The sequence below is a fragment of the Nicotiana tabacum genome, chromosome 22 (assembly GCF_000715075.1).
Source record: "Nicotiana tabacum cultivar K326 chromosome 22, ASM71507v2, whole genome shotgun sequence".
NCBI lineage: Eukaryota > Viridiplantae > Streptophyta > Magnoliopsida > Solanales > Solanaceae > Nicotiana > Nicotiana tabacum.
The window spans coordinates 187,912,844-187,933,107 of NC_134101.1; the positions used below are offsets into that span (position 1 = coordinate 187,912,844).

Sequence of the window (20,264 nt, forward strand, 5' to 3'; positions counted from 1 at the left end):
AGCAGAAACAAACATAGGAAAATCAGTTAATAGGGGATCGGGGTGTTAATTCTCAAAACGATCAGTCGGACCGTTACATCAACTTCATGAATGCTGTGTAAATATTAAGGACAAAGTGTCCTGTATTTGCACCTTCTGTTGTTAAACTTTAGGACTTTATGTGCAGTATAAATGTTAAGGACATGACATCCTTAACTTCATGTGTGTAGTGTAAATGTTAAGGATACCATATTCTTAATATTTACACAGTTTCTTTTCGTATTAATTTTAATAGAGTAGTGGTTATTTTTGCTAAGCATTAAAATTACTAGATAAAAACTAAATACCATATTATAAAATGTAAAAATTACGGGGTAACCACTTGTTAAAGTGGTATTTACTTTTTATCCAGCATTTTTAATGCTGAGAAAAAGTAGCCACTAGTCTATTAAAATTAATATGAAAAGACGGTGTTACCCTTTCTTCTATCTCTTTTCCTTCCCAAACGGAAATGCAGTGTTTATATCGGCGACTGCATTTCTTCTCATTCTCAAGTGGATTCAGTTGGAAGTTCTAATGTTAAAATGATTTATGTTCCAGACTGGTCTATACTCAATATGATTCTTTTATCTTTTTCTTAAGCTTGACACAAATGTTTATTAACAATCGCTTTTATTTAGGGCAAGTACTTCTATAAGATTCTTTTTCAGGATGAGAAAATAAATAAATGAAAGAGATTGTGTCCTTGGTTATCGGAATAGTTAAGGATAGGTAGTCCTTAACTTAGACTTACAAGCTCATAAATTAAGGACATTTAATTCTGAACTTACAGTAACAAGCTCATAAGTTAAGGACGCTTGGTCCTGAACTTAGAGTTAGAAGTTCAAAAATTAAGGACACTTGGTCCTTAACTTAGAGTTACAAGCACAGAAATTAAGGACAGGTAGTCCTTAACTTAGAGTTACAAGCACAAAAATTAAGGACAGGTAGTCCTGAACTTCGAGTTCCAAGTTCAAAAGTCAAGGACAAGTCGACCTGAACTTAGAGTTACAAGTTCAAAAGTTAAGGACAGGTAGTCCTAAACTTAAACTTATAAATTAAGCATAACTAGTCCTGAACTTACGGTAACAAGCTCATAAGTTAAAGACACTTGGTCCTGAACTTTATGAGCAGAAGAGTATTTTCGTCCGAGTGGGAAATTTATTAAAGCAATGACTAAAGACAAGACATTTTAAACAATGACTTAAAAGTAAATACATATTTTATTACGTTAAAATAGCACGGTCTAGCCAGTTTTCGGACTGGTCATTCAAAAATAGTCAGCGTTTACCAAGTCAATGAAAAATAACTACTATTTTGCTGCAAATGAGATCGGTCCAGCATAATATACTGGAGTTCGGTGCACCTGTATATGAACTTCCAACATATTATGTTGGACCAGTATATTTTGCTATCTCTAGTATAATATACTGTGCTGTCTCTAGTATAATATACTGGAGACTAGAGCACCGGTGCTCTAAATTCCAATATATTATGCTAGAACTCCAGTATATTATAGTTGACTATTTTTACATATTGCATTTTTGAATTTCTCCCTTTTATTACTGCTGTCCACTTCCCCTTACAAAGTGGCCCACGCCATTTCTACATGGAACTGCTATCCAGTGGGCGCTAAACCCAAAAAGCCAGTCCTTGCAAAATCTCCGTCTCCTAATCTCCTCTTCCTTGCAGAGGTCAGAGAAAATGGCGCTTCAAATACTGAAGCTACCCATCATCATATCACGCTGTTACTGTTCTTGCAGCTCCAGCAATAGCTTCTTTTTCTCCTGCAAATTATCATACAGAACTCCAAAGCTTTCTGGTACTTTTAAATTGAACTCATTTCTTCACTTGTTTTACGTTACAACCCAAGTCTCTGTTGAAATTGGTTTTCAAAATATTGCATTTTTCGACGCTTCAAGTCCAGCTGCTACGTGGGGCTTAAATTCATATCCGTTTTTTGTATTGAGCTTATATTTTTGCTTTTTCTTGGTGGGTTTATACGACATAAGATTTTGATGATAAAATTCTGTATTTTTATTGATCAGCGAGATGGGTCGAGTTCAAAGCCCGCAATCATCCTTCTGTAAGAACCTTTGCTTCACTGACCACGGAGAAGGGTCAACCAAAGAAAAAGTAATATTTCTCACTTGTTTCTGGTTTCGTATTAATTTATTCTTCTTCAATCTTTTACCAAAATGTGCTTTCTTTTGAACACTATTCCAAGAGTTGGCAGATTTTTAAAAAAAGTACAAAAAACAAGCAAAAAACATGTGCTTATATACCAACTAAAATAACTGATGTCTGGAGGGTGGCCTTAAAGATAAATCACATGAGATAATATGTTTTATTAACCTCAAGTTAAAATTCGCCAGATGCATTTGTGTTTTCTTCAATTTTTATGTGTAGATTCCCTAACAAGTTTGGCAGAGAATTATTCAATTGTAGGAATTCTTAGGCGCTTTACAAAGCACTATTGTACTTTAGTCGCCTTTATAGTATGTATTTTCTTATTGCACATTTTCTAAATTTGCTTCGATGTGTTCACGTGTACGAAAGCAATCTCGTGATAGATAGAGTTCTATGTACTTAACTCACATTTGACGAATGAGATTTGCATAGTAAATATGTGCACAAACACGTATTTAAGCATGAGTGATCGAGGAGGATTCTTGTATCCATATAACTCTAACCATATAGATAGAGTTCTAAGTTGCGCACTATTTATGTTTAGAAGAGCGCACATTTTGGTCAAAGATGCAATTAACAATGTTATGTTGGTGTTTCGCCTAATGGTGTCCATCAATTTTGAGCTTTTAGCATTTTTTTGTAATATTACTCAGGTTTCATTTCACATATGCGATTTTGCATATTTTTGGTATTATCCTAAAAATAGCATACCACTGAATTGTTGAGTCCAAAGTACATGTTTTTGTGAAAAGGTCATTCTTTTATTCCTTATAGATGGGCACGAAATATAAGCAAAATGCAATAGTTCTTACTGAGGTAACAAACTAATGAATACTATAACATGCTATGAACCAACTGCAATATTAAAAGCAGTACTAGCAAAATTTTAAAACATTAGATGTTAACTAAATATGCTCTGCCCAACTGCAATATTAAAGGCAGTACTAGCAAAATTTGAAACATTAGATGTTAACTAAATATGCTCTACCCACATACATGCCTCTTGGTTTTAATAACTACTAGGTGATGGCATCATCAACAGAGTTTTTTTCTTCTTCCTTTTGGGCTCTGAAAAATGTTTGTCCTTACTTCTGCTCAGGACTGGTACTCTTTTAGCTATTTCCTCAAACAAAGGTCTAAGCTCTCTGTGTATGTTATTTTGTTGATAACTTTCGGTCTTTTTCCTACCATCATATTTGGCTAAGTGTTTGTCTGGTTTCATTAGGAAAAGGAGACTGGATGAACTGTGTCTTGAGAGATTTCAGCAATACAGCCGGACATTTATACAGTCATGGATTCTACAAGGTAGTTGTTATTCATCAAGCCTATTTGACACTTCTTTTTGATATTATAATAGAACTTCTGGATTGCTCAGTGACCTTGAGCTTCTGTAATCAAACCTGATTTTCGCTTAGCTCATTACAGAGTAAAGAGATTTCCTGTCTCTGTTCTTATAATTTGGTTTGAGCTATTTAGGGTTAGAAATTTATTCTTTATGGTACAGTTACAAGGTAGAATACCATTGCTTGAGTAGAGTCTATATAACAATACTTTAGCTATCATAAATCACACTAGTAGAGTAGACACTGAACGTTTCTAGACGCAATTTTTCAGGAAATCTAATTCTTTAACACATCTCTCGTCAATGCTAAAATATTGTTTTCAGATGTCAATAGTTGTACGTGTATGTTATTGGTCTTCCTGAAGAGAATGTCTCTATTTCTTTTCAGACACTCTTTAATGATAGTTTCTCTCAATTTTTTGTCTTATGAGGTATCTCAACCTGACAATGTAAAACTCCTATTCAGGCTAGTTTATCTCCAATCATAAACTTCATCCAAATCATCTTATGGTGTTTTCGAATTCGTTCTCTTCTTGTCGGGGTGACAACTTATTGTAATTTCTTTGCTTCCACTTTGCTGTCAAGTTGATATATCCTAACTAGAGGTTGATTTGCTTTTGTCTCTCTGTCTCCATCTCCGTAACTCCTGACAATCTTCTAGCTTAGGCAAAGTGCTTGTGGACGGAAAAGTTGTTAATAAAGCAGGGAGTCAAATCTCCGATAAAGCTGTCGTGGAGATCATTGCTGAAGTTCCCAAATATGTCTGCAGGTGAATATTCCTCCTCTGAGCCTATATTTTAGTTTTTGACATCGTATTTTGCTGAGATCCCTCCAGCTAATTGACTTGCTTGTTGATGTTTACTCAGAGGAGGACACAAATTGGAGGCTGCTATTGAAAACCTGGGCATTGATGTTGCAGGGAAAGTAGCTCTTGATTCAGGCTTGTCTACTGGAGGATTTACTGATTGTTTACTTCAGTATGGTGCTTCATTTGTCTATGGAGTTGATGTAGGATATGGACAGGTAACATCATCAGAATTAAAAGCTGATGCTCACAGAGCTTCTATTGTTTTAAATTTTCTTTTACTGGTATATACTCTAATCAAGAATGCAAGTTAAGGTACTGACTGGCTCATCAAATTTGAGATGTCTTAGAGACCAAATGGATAAGATGCTGAATATAACACAGTGCCAAAGCTTGTTGGAGCAGCTTTAGCAAGCAGTGTTTTATTTGTCAAAAGATAGAAGACTAAAAGAACATTGTGTGCAAATGCATTGCCAAATTTAAGTTCACTGTGCAAGTTGGAAAAGGAGGGGAAAAACATGAAAAATCCATGTAACCTCTTATTATAAAATCAAATTGCAAAAATGTACATTGTTATTGGAAGTATCTTTCTACACAAAGCTGAGCCCTGTAGCTGGAAATGGTAACCTGAAACTACTTCTAGCATAAAATAAGCTAAGCAGGTGGAATAAGGTATCTATGAAACAGCTTTCTTTTCTCTTTTTGGAAAGTATACTAGTGGCAATGACTGCCCATAAAGAAAATTCTAGAGCTTTAAATTTGAAACCAGTAGAATGTACAATTAATTAAAAATCTTTCAGAATGCTCTGAATTTAAGTTCAACAGTTCACTAAATCCTGAATTATGAAATTGTCCTTGTTTTGGCAGCTCGAAAGTATCTTTCACTTCTTTGAGTTTAATTAGTTGCCAAGTGGTCCTGGATCGATTTCACATTGGCTGACTATTTGGTTGTTTAAATTTGTAAAGACTTGCTGATTTTTTATAGGTGGCAGATAAAATTCGGCGAGATGAGCGTGTAAGTGTTATTGAGCGTACAAACTTGAGATACCTTTCTGAACTCCCACAGAAGGTTGATTTAGTAACTTTGGACCTCTCCTTTATTTCGATACTTTTGGTAAGCTTTCTCATCCGAAAATGCTTCCAATGTAATTTCTTTAATGTAGCTTCCTAAGTTAACAGTTTAGCATATAAAATTAGGCTGTTCCACATCTGTAGATGGTAGATGGTCTTTGTCAATACCTAGTAATACTCACATGTTCATTCCCCCAATCCAGGTTATGCCTGCAGTTATCAATTTGATGAAGGAAGAAGCTACTTTAGTTACTCTAATTAAACCTCAATTTGAGGCTCGGAGATCCCAAGTAAGCATTTTTCATATATCATGCTTGCATTCCTGCCTGCATTTGTAAAGCGTTAGTATGCCGTGAGAAGTGACCCATTGCAGACCTAATATACATAAATAAAAGTGTCACTTTTTACCAACATTTTATAACTCAAAGCTCTTATTTGGATTGCTTAGAGATGCAATTTGATCAAGTCTTAAGGATTGTTTGTCTACATCTCTGATGTACCTCATCCGTGAATCTTTTTCATATCTTACAGTATATGGATACCATGTCTACGGTGAAGAAAGTTGAGAGGGACCAATTTTTTTTTTTTAGGTGTTCCATTAAAAAAGCATCAAGAAGATGCATAGTTACATAGTTACAGGAGGCCTAGTTACAAAGGCAAAAACAAAAAGGAGAAGCTAGGCCCTATACAAAGTGTCAATCTAGGACAAGAGTACTAACAAAGTCCAAAAAATGACCAGCACTAATTACAGGGGACAATTTTGTCCAGCAAAAAAGTTCAAGTAGGCATTTTGCCTTGAGAGATTGATTTGAAGTTGAGATGCCATCAAAACATCTTCTATTTCTCTCTGTCCATAAACACCAAAAAATAGCTGCAGGAATCATCAACCAGATTTTCTTGATGGCCTTATCAACTTTCCACAAACTCCAACTAATGTGTGCCTGTCTCATATTTTGAGGCATAACCCAGCTCAGACCAAAAATACTGTAGAACATATTCCATATATCAGTGGCAACTGGGCAGTGCAGGAACAAATGACTGACAGTTTCCTGATTCCTCCTACAAAGGTAGCATCCGTTGACCAGCTGGAATCCTCTCCTGTTAAGGTTGTCTTGTGTTAGACAAGCTTCATATAATGCAATCCAATTGAAGCATATAACCTTAATAGGTAATTTGGTCCTCCATATCAATTTCCATGGCCAGGCATCAAGCACCTGATTTTGAGTGCAGTTTTGCTTGTAACACACTCTTTGACTATGAAGATACCCTTGCTGCCCCAACACATAGTGTCTGAAAGATCTTCATCAATGTTGTAGCTTTCCACTCTTGCTAGCATTTCCATCAAACTTTCCATTTCCCAATCTTGACCAGACATTCTCAGATGCACATCCCAGTTGTTGTTGCTCCTGTTCTGAGCAATTGAGGAGTTCTTGTCCATGGCAATTAGGAAAATGTCAGGATAATCATCCATAAGGGCCGTGTTATTCAGCCAAATGTCCTTCCAAAATCTGATGTGCTCTCCATTACCCGGTTTGAAGTGGATCTTCTGGAAAAAATCATTGTTCAATTTGCTAATAAACTTCCAGGGACCAACACCATAAGGGGCATTTGCAATTTTAGTGCTCCAGTTGTCTCTTTTCTCATGTTTTGCATCAATCACTTTCTTCCAGAGACTTAGGCTCACCTGTACCATACCTCCATAGCCACTTCATCAGCATACTTTTGTTGTGGATTGCTAAATCTTTGACCCCCAGTCCTCCATTGCTTTTCGGCTGTATGACTTTATCCCATTTTATCAAATGAAATTTGTGAGAGCTGTTATTCCCTCCCCAAAGGAAATCTCTTCTGATTTTATCCAATTGCTTTAACACCTTTTTAGGGATAGGGAACAAAGACATATAATAGGTAGGTATGCTGTCAAGCACACTGCTGATAAGAGTTAATCTACCTCCCATAGATAAATATTGCATTTGCCAAGTGGCCAACCCCTTTTCAAATTTTTCTACAACACCATTCCAAATTTCACAATTCTTGAATTTGGCTCCCAATGGGAGGCCCAGGTAGGTGGAAGGAAGTGCCCCAATGCTGCAACCCATCGTTCCTGCCAATTCTACTATGTTGTTCACATTGTTGACTAGATAGATAGTGCTTTTCAGCTTGTTGATATGTAATCCTGACAAGGCTTCAAAGCGTAGGAGGGTGAGATTCAGGTATAGGAGCTGTGCTTTTTCTGCCTCACAAAAAATCAGAGTATCATGAGCATACAGTAAATGAGATATAGTAATTGTATTCCCAGCATTGGTGTCAACTCTGAAGCCTTGAATCCACTGCATTTGTCTGGCCTTTTCCAACATCTTACTTAGACCTTCCATGACTAATATGAACAAAAAGGGGAGAGTGGATCACCTTGTCTGATCCCTTTTTGAGGGGAGAAGAAACCCACAGGGGATCTGTTAATTAAAATTGAATATTTAACCGTAGAGATGCAATACCTTATCCATTTTAACCACTTTTCACCAAAGCCCATCTTCCTCAAGATAGATATTAGGTATGACTAATTCAATTTATCAAAAGCCTTCTCTATATCCAGCTTGCACATAACTCCAGGTTCTCCAGTATTAATCCTCCAATCCAAAATCTCATTAGCTATGAGAGCTGCATCAGTTATCTGCCTTTGTTTGATGAAGGCATTTTGATAGCTAGAGACTAGCTTCCCAACAACCAACTTCAATCTCTCTGCTAGAACCTTGGCAACTATCTAGTAAACACTTCCAATAAGGCTAATTGGCCTGAAATCCCTGAGTTCAACAACACCTTTCTTTTTAGGTACTAAAGCAATGAAAGGTGCATTGCAAGACCTTACCATGTAGCAATGCTGGTGGAAGTAGTTGAGGGCCCCCATGACCTCTGCCTTAATGAAACCCCAAGATTTTTGGAAGAATGCCATGGTAAAACCATTTGGCACTGGGGCCTTATCAGGAGCACATGATTGAATGACACTAAGCACTTCATCTTTCAAACCCTTTTTCTAGCAACTCCCTGTCTGCCTCTATGAGTCTGGCTACTTCCTCAAAGCTGGCAGTAGGCCTCCACTCTTCACTTTCTTTGTAGAGATTCTGGTAGTAATTCAAGATCTCCTCATTGATCATTTCCTTGTCTTCTGTGATCTCATTATCAATTTTGAGCTTGTCAATTGAGTTGTATCTTCTGTGAGAGTTGGCCATTGTTTGGAAGTATCTTGTATTCCTGTCCCCTTCTTTTAGCCATAGACATCTTGATTTTTGTCTCCATGAAGTTTCTTCAGCTTTAGCAATTTCCATTAGCTCCAATTTCATATTAAGAAAACTTTGTTTTTCAGGCTGAGTAGGAGTTTTGTTCTCTATTACCTGTTCTAAAGCTAAAAGCTCCTCTAGAACTCTGCTTCTTGTCTCTAGCTTTCCATAGACTTCCTTGTTCTATTTGGAGATGTCTTTCTTCAGGTTTAAACCTCAGCTTCTGAACAAGTATAAAATCCGGGCTGCCACTAATCACATAACCTTGCCACCACTCCTTCACCATGTCCATAAACCCCTCTTGCTGTAGCCACATATTTTCAAACTTGAAGTAGGATGGAGCTGAAGACCAGTCACCACTTTCTAACATTAGAGGCTTGTGATCTGAAATAGGTCTTGGCATTGCCAACTGTTTGATAGACTTAAAGCTCTCATTCCTTTCTGTAGAGATAAGGAACCTATCAATTCTTGAGGCCTGTAAATTGTTTTCCCCCTTTGACCATGTGTATTGTGCCCCGTGTAAAGGTAGGTCGATTAGTTAAAGATCCGAGATTATTTCAGAGAAGTTTCTCATAGCTTTGGTTCTTCTGTTGCAACTGTATCTCTCAGCCTCAAATCTGCACACATTGAAATCCCCTTTTATAACCCATTGATCATTCCAGATACCCCTTATTGCTCCCAACTCTTGCCAGAAGTCATTCCTGTCCGTGTTGTTGTGTGGGCCGTAAACTCCTGTAAAACCCCACCTGAAATCCTCTTGCAGACTCTCAAGGATGCATGTAATTGAAAAACAACCTTGGTGAGAGTCAATAGACCTTCACAATCTCTTGTCCCATAAGATAATAATACCTCAACTCTTGCGGTTTGCCCCTAACTCTACCAAATCAGTCCACCTATTCCCCCATATCTGAAAAATCATACTTGATGGTATGCCATCCATTTTGGTTTCTTGTAAACATAAGATATCAGCTTTCCACCTTCTGACTAGTGAAGCTAGAGTGCTTCTTTTATTCTTATCATTTAGCCCCCGAATGTTCCAACTGAGAATTTTGACCTTCATCTGGACAGTATCTTGCAATGCCGGCCCCGATCACTTTTCTTCCTCCCATCATAGTTGATGCCGCAAATTAGATTCTGAACTTCAGTTTCCCCTTTCTTTCTCCCCTTTCCTTTCTTACTGGAAGTAGAAGGAGATCCTATTTTTTGTAATTGAACATGTCTCTTCTGGTCCATTCTTAGAATTAAGTCTAGAATTTCATGTTTAAAGCCGGCTATATTGATCCCAAAATCCTTGCATGCCTTTCCCATAACTAGTTTTGTCCATTTAGAAGTCTCTATTGTTGTGGGTTGCTGAATTACTTGATGAATTTCTTGTAGCTCCAATGCCTCACCGTCATGCCAAGAGAGGGGAAGAGATTCACTGTGAGAATCAGTGTCAGAACATACCAGAGCAGTAGAAGCATATTCTGACCAATTCAACCTCTGTGAAAGACCTCTGAGATTGTTGATGAAAGTTTCAGCTTCGTCATCGGCATCATCATCGGCTTCTGAGAGGGGGATAGCTGTTGAGACCTGCGTAGTTGATTTCGTAATGACATGGTTGACATGGGTCTGCTGAAGATCACCAGATGAGAGAGGCACATCGTTACTGCGAAGAAGACGAGGGTGTGGTAAAATTCTGATGGCACGCCAAGACTGGGAGCTAATGGGTTTATTTGTCTTTGACTTAAAATGGGCCTTTTTGTGTGGGCCTTTTGAATAAAAGTTTATATTTTGGCCCAACTTCCCTGGTACTCGACTAATGTCTGAGCTGATGGCTTCATTGGGCCTAATTATAAAATTCCCTTGCTTGGCCCGTGAATTAATGAGACTGGGTAGAGGGCCCGATATTTTTGAATTAAAGTGCCCTATGTCCAGCTGTCTGTCTAATGTAGCTTTTGAATTAAAATGCCCTTCCACGTGCTGTGATTTGACCTGCCTGTCGACACCTTTACCCAAATTCACCGCTGCTTTGATTGATAAAATCCCCAACCCTTCTTCTCCGGCCTTTCGAGCTAGTTTTGGTGTTGCTGCCACATCCTTCAAAATTGAGATTTCATATCTCCAACAGTCCAGTTCGAGCTCTATCTTATCTGGGCATTTAGCACTATTCTTGCTAACACAAATTCTTTCCCAAAGATAGTGGCTCCGATGCTTCGTGTCCTCATCAATACCTATGAAACCACCGCAAAGATCTCCAATGGTTCTGAATGTATCAAGTTTCCATGCGTGGACGGGGATTCCAAAAGCTTTAATCCATATCTGGTCATATTTCTGGCAAGCAATTTCAGTGCAAGCCACCGCCGACCACCACTGTAAAGAGAGACACCATCCATTCCAGAACCAATCCCCTGCATGGACTCTCACAACTTCTTGCCTTGAAGGAAGTTCGAACAGGAACTGATTATGAGACATCGGAGTCACTCTCATATCAGCACAGATCCTCCATCTATTCACAAACCATTTCTGGATAACTTATTGATTTGGACTGTAATTGAACGGATCATTGAAGGTACCTACCAAGCACCTAGCAAGAAAACGATGACTCTCACCACCCGAGTCAACTGAAGTAGCATTGTCCACCTCCCTCGTTGTAGCCTTTGTTAACACCGGCCACTGAGCAATCTTAGCCGTGTCAATATATGACTTTGTTTGGTGAGTATAAGTTGGCCTATATCTGTTTGTGGACTGCTTCCCCAGAAAGTGGATGATTTTATCGGCTATATCTCCCCAACCCATGTTGAAAACAGCTTTAGGGATGATTACAGATTTCTTATTGTCCCCAACCACGTTTCAATGCGAATGAATCGCCCATAGTAGTTGAAATTAACAAAAATTCTGTAATAGTATGCTTGTGATTTCCACCCCCATCGTCTGTAATAATCTGCCCTTTTAGATGCTTGCTTGAGTGCTTCACATACCCGCCGGAGGTTCTCCTCATCTATTCTGATTTTGCATGAAAATCTTTTGCCCCTTTCGATCCAATCGAACCACCCCTCGCCTGAGTTGATAAGCTCAAAAGATTTAACGCCTGGAATAAAAAAGATCTTGTCCTCCATGATGAAAAAGTAAAGAAGATTATCGGAAGAGAAATATGCCGGAACATGTTTCAAAGAGACAGAATATGGCTGGGCACATTTCCCAAGTCATTTCCCAAGTCAGAGAAAAAGTAGTTGTTGGTTACCTCCCAATAGTTCTAGGTTCAATGAAGACAAAAGGCTCGTATGAACTTGACTTGTTTTGATAATCCATGTTGAGATGGACCAATCTTTTAACATTGTTGAATTGTGTGACTATTCTATCTAAAAGCTTAGGCCATTCAGAAAAGTGATTATACTGTTTTTTTTTACTTTATAAAAAAAAAGCTACCAGAGAAGTGACACTTCTATTTATTTATATATTAGGTCTACAAGACATCACTTATGTGTGGGTCCGTTTTTTTTTTCCCTGGACCAAGCATGTGGAAATAATTTTGGTTGATGGTGCCCGTGAAACTTTAACACAGAATCTATGCCTGCTTTTGGTACCATGTCAAATTGTGTGACAACCTCATCTAAAAGCTTAAATTGTTAGTATGGAGACACTTTTTATTTACTTATACAAGTCTGCAACAAATATACTAAAATAGGCGATTTTGAATGGACAGACTGGTAGAGTACTTTGTTACAACAACCGCAACAACAACAAACCTAGTGTAATCCCACAAGGTGGGGTTTGGGGAGGGTAGTGTGTACACAGACCTTACCCCTACCTTATGAATGTAGAGAGGTTGTTTCTGATAGACCCTCGACTTTGTTGACTTAAAAAGAGGACCAATTTCGCTGAAAGTTTGATCATAATTGAAAATTTCCAGTTGTCTAAAATTGAGCTTACTCACTTCAAACAAATGCAGTTAAATGAGTTTCTTGAGGTGGTGCTCCCGTTTGTGTTTGGGCATGAAGGATTTTGCGCATATAAAATATAGGGTATAAGTATCAGCTTATCAATATCCTTTTCAGTCCTAGTGTTGGCTCAATCAGATCAACTGAAGCTCAATTGTCACGACCCCAAAATTCCACCTTAAGGATCGTGATGGCACCTAGTATCTAAAACTGGGTAAGCTGATCACTTACAACAATCAAACCAATTAAACATGATATAATGAAAATAGGGTTTAATATAAATATAGAAATAAACGTGATACAAGCCTAAGCTGCAATAATCACAACGAATTCCCCAAGACTAGGTAGTACAGAGTCACGTACTCTACTGAATACATAGAAAACTCGAAATACAACACTGTTCGGATAAGAGAATGGACAGTAATAATGTAAGCAAAGGACTCCAAGGGACTGCGACGATCAAGGAGCTCTACCTTGCTCACGATCAAGAAGCTCTCATTGCCTGAATCCGCTAGCTCCAATACCTGGATCTGCACAAAAATGTGCAAAAGTGTAGTATGAGTACACCACGGTCGGTACCCAGTAAGTATCGAGACTAACCTCGGTGGAATAGTGACGAGATTCAAGTCAAGACACTCACTAACCAAGTAACATGTACAATATATGAATATAAAGCTAACAACGGAAAACAAAGTAAATAAATGGCAACAAAGAGTAATTATGTGATAATACAACAAAATAATCAAAGCACAAATAAAATAGAAGTGAAAGCAATTAAGGGAAAACAATGACAGTTCTAACCATCAAACTGCTCCACACAAGATTTACCACGAGTCACCCCAAGGTACCACACCTCATAATCACAAATCTCAAGTTACAAATCATGAATCATATACACATGGCACCTCGTGCCCACATTATCAATCATAACTGCACGGACAACTCACGTGCTAATATCACAATCCGCTCGGCGTGGTCACGGGCTCAATATCACAATTCGCACGGCATGGTCACCCAAACCGCAGAGAAAGAAGATATACAAGAATATATGTACATGATCAATGAACATCAAGTTTCATGCTCCTGGACTGGTTTAAATGACATGTTACGGTCTATGCATATGCAAGTGAACTATCACAGGGAAACAACACAACAAACACGTAATATGCATGACACACACAAAGAAGTCAAACCACCACACAAATATCATCAATAATACGCCCCCAAGCCATCACACATCATCCCCACGTAGCGCCCCTTGTCTCGCCGCGTGCGCAACAATAAAGTATATGCCCGCCTTGTCTCGCCACACGTGCATCAACAATTATCCCACCTTGTCTTGCCACATACGCAGACCCAATATATATCTGTAGCCCACCTTGTCTTGTTGCATGTGCAATATCAATAATAACAATAGCACGGCAGAACCTCGTGCAAATATCCCGACAATCCGCTCAACAAGTCCACGTGTGCCAAATCACAACAGCACAACATACCAACAATTGTCATCAAGACATCAACTCACAAATCTGCCAACGCAGTGCACACGGACAATAAATAGGGGAAGCAGATGGGTGTTCAACATATAACATGAATTCAGCTAACCGAAATAGCAACAATTTCACAAACGCCCAATTTGGCCAATTAAGGAAATAAAATCCTGAAACATGATCTCTAACAAGGAATATGAACTCAAGTAATCATCCGCAACAGGAAACATGTAGTGTAGAGTACTCACAATCAAAACAAGGCAATAAGAGCAATCTCGGGTCATATCCGGTCAAAACCAACACATATACATCCGTGTACAAAATCATCTTATGTACATGTCGTTCACACAGTACAAATAATGCAATTAGATCAAATCCTACAGTATAGTTCCCCCCACAAGGTTAGGCAAGATACTTACCTCAAAAGCCCTCAATCAATAATCTAAAAATGCTTTTCCTCACCTCCGCTCGACTCAAATCTAATCAAAATCGACTTAATAACACCTAACGATGCAAGAGAAACCAATTTCAATTAATAAAGTTAAGATCTTTGCACAATTCCTCAAAGGGGCGATCTTCCCGGTGAAATGACCGTACCCCAAACCGACACAGGTGAACAAGTAGAGTATACTAGGGCGTTTGAGAGAACCATATCGAAGGAACTCGGCAAAGGGGTGCTCTCCTATCTTTTGATTAGGAAAGCGGTGTTAATAAAAGTCAACCCCGGGCCCGCCCGGTCAAAACCCAAGTCAAAAGGCAGATCTTGACTACCCATAGCCCCACGAGCCTGAATATGTGTTTGATTTTCAAATTTGAGTCCAATTCGACTCTCAAATCACAAATTTTCATTTTTCTAAACATAGACAAAAATACCCAAAATTTATCTTCAAATCTCATGATTTAGATGTTAAAACTCATAAATAATCACATTATATAATTAAAATTGAGTTAAAATCCCTTATCCACTGATTGTGTGTGAAAATCTCTCCTCAAAATTGCTTCCTGCCGAGTCTAGGGGCTCAAAATGTAATAAAATGAAGCTAAGTCCTGAAATATCCAGCTATAAACAAGCTGCAGATATCGCATTTGCGACTTAGGGTTCGCAAATGCAACCCTCGCAAATGCGGAATAAAGATCGCAAAAGTGACCCATGCATAATGCTGCAAACGTCGCAAAAGCAACAAAATATTCGCAATTGTGAACCCTGACCCCTTCGCAAGACCACCAGATCGCAAATGCGCAAAGCCCTAGCCCAGTGCCCCATCGCAAATGCGATAAATGAGTCTGCAAATGCGAACTCTCCGGCGCGATCAAACCTCCGCAAATGCGAGCAGACCTATGCAATTGCGAGGTCTGCAACACCAAAAACTTGAAGCAATGAACAAAACACCCAGAAACACGTCTGAAACTCACCCGAGCCCCCGGGGCTCCACAACAAATATTTACACAAGTACATAAACAAAATACAAACTCGCTCGTGTGATCAAAACACCAAGATAACATCCAAAATCACGAATCAGACACCAAAGCACATGAAAATCACAATGAAACTCAAGAACTTCTAAAAATACAACCACGCGTCCAATTCCTATCAAACCAACTCAGAATGACGCCAGACTTTGCCGACAAGTTCCAAATGACAAAATGGACCTATTCCAAGTACCGAAACCAAAATCCAAACCCGATAGCCACAAAGTCTAACCATGGTCAAACTTAGGAAAATTCCGAACCTTCAAATTGCCAACTTTCACCAAAAAGTGCCAAATCAACCTAGGAACCCCCGAATCCAATTCCGGGCATACGCCTAATGACCTGTTTGGCCAAGTTTTTTTCTTGGCAGAAAGTATTTTTTTTTTGGTCAAAAGTACTTTTCTTAAAAAAAATTGAGGTGTTTGGCCAAGCTTTTTTAAGGAAAAAAAGTACTTTTGAGCAGAAGCAGTTTCTAAGAAGCAGAAAAAAGTATCTTCTCCCCTGAAACACTTTTTTGAAAAACACTTTTGAGAAAAATACACCTAGAAGCACTTTTTAAAAGTTTGGCCAAAACACTAATTACTGCTCAAAAGTGTTTTTCAAATTGATTAGCCAAACACAAACTGATTTTCACCAAAAGTACTTTTTTGAAAAGCACTTCTCAAAATAAGCAGATTTTAGAAGCTTGACCAAACAAGCTATAAGTCCAAAATCACCATCCCGACCTAACAGAACCATCAAAACTCCGATCCGAGATTAAATATGCAAAAAGCCAAACTCGATTAACTGTTCCAACTTAAAGCTTCTAAAATGAGAATCATTCTTTCAAATCAATCCTGAACCACTCGAAAACCAAAACTGACGATACACGCAAGTCATAATACACCATATGAAGCTTCTCAAAGACCTCAAACCACCGAACAAAGTGCAAATGCTCAAAACGGCCGGTCGCGTTGTTACATCAATCATTTGTGTTTTATCCATAGTCTTGTATTATATTGCTTTCAAGATTCCTTGGCTTATATTGTGCTCTTCAGGATGATCTTTATGTTAAATTTGTGATTGATTTTGCATGCTACGGATTCTTCATGTGGATATATAGGGTATAATTATCGGCTTAGTCAATATCCCTTTCAAACCTGATTGGATTCAATTAGATTAATAGTCATAAATTTTCAACTGATAGCTCAATCATTTGCGCGTATCTGAAGTCTTGCATCAGTATTGCACTCAAGAGGAGTTGGCCTTTATCTTGTTCTTAAGAGTTAGCTTGTGTTAGTATTGTGATTGAATTTGCAAGAAGATGATGTATTTTGATGTATAATTCTTTATGCATGTTAGGTTGGAGGAGGTGGAATTGTAAGAGATCCCTTAGTCCATCAAGAGGTATGTATTTGCCCAACTTTTTCGTTTGCTTGCTTTTGATGTTTTATGACTGACTTAAAATCTGATTATTAAACTCATGTTTTAATGCTAATGATACTGGTATCTTGGCTACTTTGAGGGATGATGGGCTATAAAGCAACTGATTTTCTTTCCGTCTTTTATAAGCAGTCAATAAATATGAAAAGTCAAGAAATGCATTAGAAATTTCTTTTAGCAAGAACTGACATTTGAATTTGTGCTTTAATAACGGAGCACTTTATCAACCACAATTTAGACAAGTAGCTACATACCTTTTGAAAATTCTAAGAGTGCATTGCTTATTTTGTTAATTGAATGTTAAATATGTTAAGATCTCTCATTTTCTTGTTGATTTATTCTACTAATGTCTTGTCTTAACTTGATACATTTTTAAACAAATACTTGTTATAGTATGCCCTTTTCTCTATATTTATTACATAGCAATTTGATGTTATAACCATTTCCTGTGAAATTTTTGTACTTATTCTACGTATTTTCCTTCAGTTACCACAAGAAAATTAAACCTTGTATGAGTTACACTTGGGGAAAGCAGTAGATAAGCTCGGCACCAGTCTAGCATCCTAAAAATTGACACCTTTTGCATTTTGTTGAATTGAGCTTGACAGCTTATGGACAGAATGCATAACAGTTGCCACTTCTATGGCTAGGATTCAGTAGCCCCTTGTTTATTAATCTTTCTCCCTACTTGACTGCTCAACCAGAAACTAAGTGGATACCACTCACAAGGCTGAATAAGTAGGTCAATTGGAGGGAAGTAGTCCGTTGGACTGCTTTACTCAATTTTGTTCAGGGCTATAATGATTTTTGTTTTTTTATATAAGATAACTACTTTTGGTGAGGTCATAGTAAGGTAAAACAAATTAAAGTATATTGCAACTTAAAGTAAATCCAGTATCTTGATAATTCTCTTCTTTCCCTCCTTGACTCCCATAAATCTTTTGTGGATGCATAGATTGCTGGAGGATGGGAAGTAGGTCTCCAGACCTTTTATGTTTTCTCTAACTCTGATGGATGCCAACTGACTAAGGGTGAAAGAAAGTGAGAACTTAGATTTTGGATAAAGAGAATGGTGAGTTTTGTCAACTTGGGTAGGATGGGAAAGCCAGTGAAAAGCTAAGTAACCAGCAAAGAGGAGAGCTGTATATATAGAGAATTGCAGAATTGCATTTGATTGTACATCTAGCTGTTTGGGGTTATGGAACAGAATAGTGTCACGGGTATGTTGCTATTGCTTTTGATGTCTGCTTGTTTGTGCTCTGGATGTGCCATATGGCTGAACTCTTGGAGAAGTCAATTTTGGTTTGAGCTAGCAGTTCTCAATCTTTTTAGTAGGTTTGTCACTGTTTATGGGGTCAGAGCATTTTGTCATCAAAGGAGGTAGTAGAAATCTTGACTGTGTGAAGTACGACGAAGTTGATATTTGCACTGTAACCTCACATGATGGTAATCTGGAGATGCTTAATTCTATTGTTCCTTCCTTTTCCCACATCAAGTCATTTTTAGTGTTTGAAAATAACAGGAAAAAAGAAGTTAATGCTCCTAGTCACATATCTTGCTTATAACAGAAATTCCTTGTTCTTACTGTTATAGCTGTCACAATATATTTCCTTTATTGTTGTACAGGTGATTGAGAAGATCATAAATGGAGTTCAAAACCATGGGTTTCAATGCAAAGGTTGGATTGAATCACCTCTAAAAGGAGCTGAAGGAAATATAGAGTTTCTGGCTTGCTTCAGTCGACAGGCAGTCATTAGTGAAGAAGTCGAAAAACAATGAGCCTACCTAACATCTGGATCAAACATGTATTGTACTGGCATGCTGGATATGTTTCCGAAAACATTAAAGAGCACAGCTTCTAAAGGGCTTGGAGGTCAAATCAATTACATGGAAGCATAATTCTTAAGTAGGAATTCCAGATGAATGGCCTTCTGAGTTTTTGGTCCTTTCGTCACTATGTCTATAAACAGTGAACATCTCAAGTTTTGGCGACGTTCGGCATGCCACCAACACTTGCAGCAAGAGGATGGTGGTTGGACTTTTAGTTCACGTCGTGTAGCTTCTGGTTTACGACTGTGAATTTCGAGTCCAATTACCTGTTTATACAATAGTCAGCTGGCAATGGAATGTAATGCATGTTCATACTGCATTTCCAAAAGGCAAAACTATGGGTTACTGAAATGCCTTTGTAAGTGCTGCATAACTACTACTACTTTTTAAAATATTGGAATATGGGTTTTAATGGAGTGACATGGATAGTCATAGTTCATATAGCTGATCCATCTTTCTTGGGTTCGAGGCGTAGTAATTATTATAGTACTGAAATAAATACCTTTGCAAAGGTTATAATGGCTGCTCATCAATGCTTACTAGCACAATGGTATATTTTAGTAAAAATAGTACGGGATAGCCAGTTTTCGGACTGGTCATTCAAAAATAGCCAGCATTTGCAAAGTCATTAAAAAATTGCCACTATTTTGCTGCAACAAGGACTGGTCCAGCATAATATACTGGAGATCGGTGCACCTGTGCATGAACTTCCAGCATATTATGTTGGAATTCCAACCGCGAAAAGTTTCCGCATAATATACTGGAGATTGGAGCACCTGTGTATGAACTTGAACTTCCAGCATATTATACTGGAACTTCAGTATATTATGCTGGAGTATTTTTCGGATTTTGAACAGTGTTTTCGTTCAAATTTATCTTTACATGAAAAGTGACTAAATTTCGATTACTTTTGAAACTGTGGCTATTTTTGAATGACCACTTGTAAATATGACTATTTTTAAATTTCTCCCTACATTTTAGGCCCCATTACCTTTAACAGGGTTAAAATAATACAGGGTGTACTAGGGTTTCCTTGCATGATCCTCTTCCGTTTTCGGATTGGTTCTAGTTTAATGAGAAATTCGTGATCATAAGTATTGCTCGATGACTTTTATCTTGGGCCTGTTGATTTTCTCCAAGCAAATGACCTGTGCGGTATGTCAAAAATGAAAGCTTCCACGTTCGAAATGTACAGAATCGCAAAGCTTAACATGAACTCACTTTGGAAGTCAGATATTTTTATCTGATCTTGGTGTAAACATTCAAAAGTTGCTAAGTTTCAGCTTGGAATACAGATAGTAAGCATATCAAATTAAGTCAATCCAAATTGCCAGATGACAGAACCTTTTTGGCAGCCTAACTTAACATAGTATTAGAGCTTCTGAGTTCATTCTCACTTTGTCTCCCTCACTGTCAAAAAGAATTTCCACATAA

The 20,264-nt window shown here is 38.0% G+C and overlaps 1 protein-coding gene across 1 annotated transcript; it reads left to right on the forward strand.

The window, feature by feature from the left end:
- The first annotated feature begins 1,598 nt into the window (after positions 1-1,598).
- Positions 1,599-19,268, forward strand: LOC107824951 (uncharacterized). The gene is made up of 9 exons (XM_016651772.2): positions 1,599-1,840; positions 2,067-2,154; positions 3,434-3,513; positions 4,217-4,319; positions 4,417-4,573; positions 5,341-5,469; positions 5,630-5,716; positions 16,920-16,964; positions 18,627-19,268. Exons 1-9 carry the CDS (start codon positions 1,723-1,725, stop codon positions 18,777-18,779), a joined length of 960 nt encoding a protein of 319 aa, XP_016507258.1. The 5' UTR covers positions 1,599-1,722; the 3' UTR covers positions 18,780-19,268.
- The last annotated feature ends 996 nt before the right edge of the window (positions 19,269-20,264 follow it).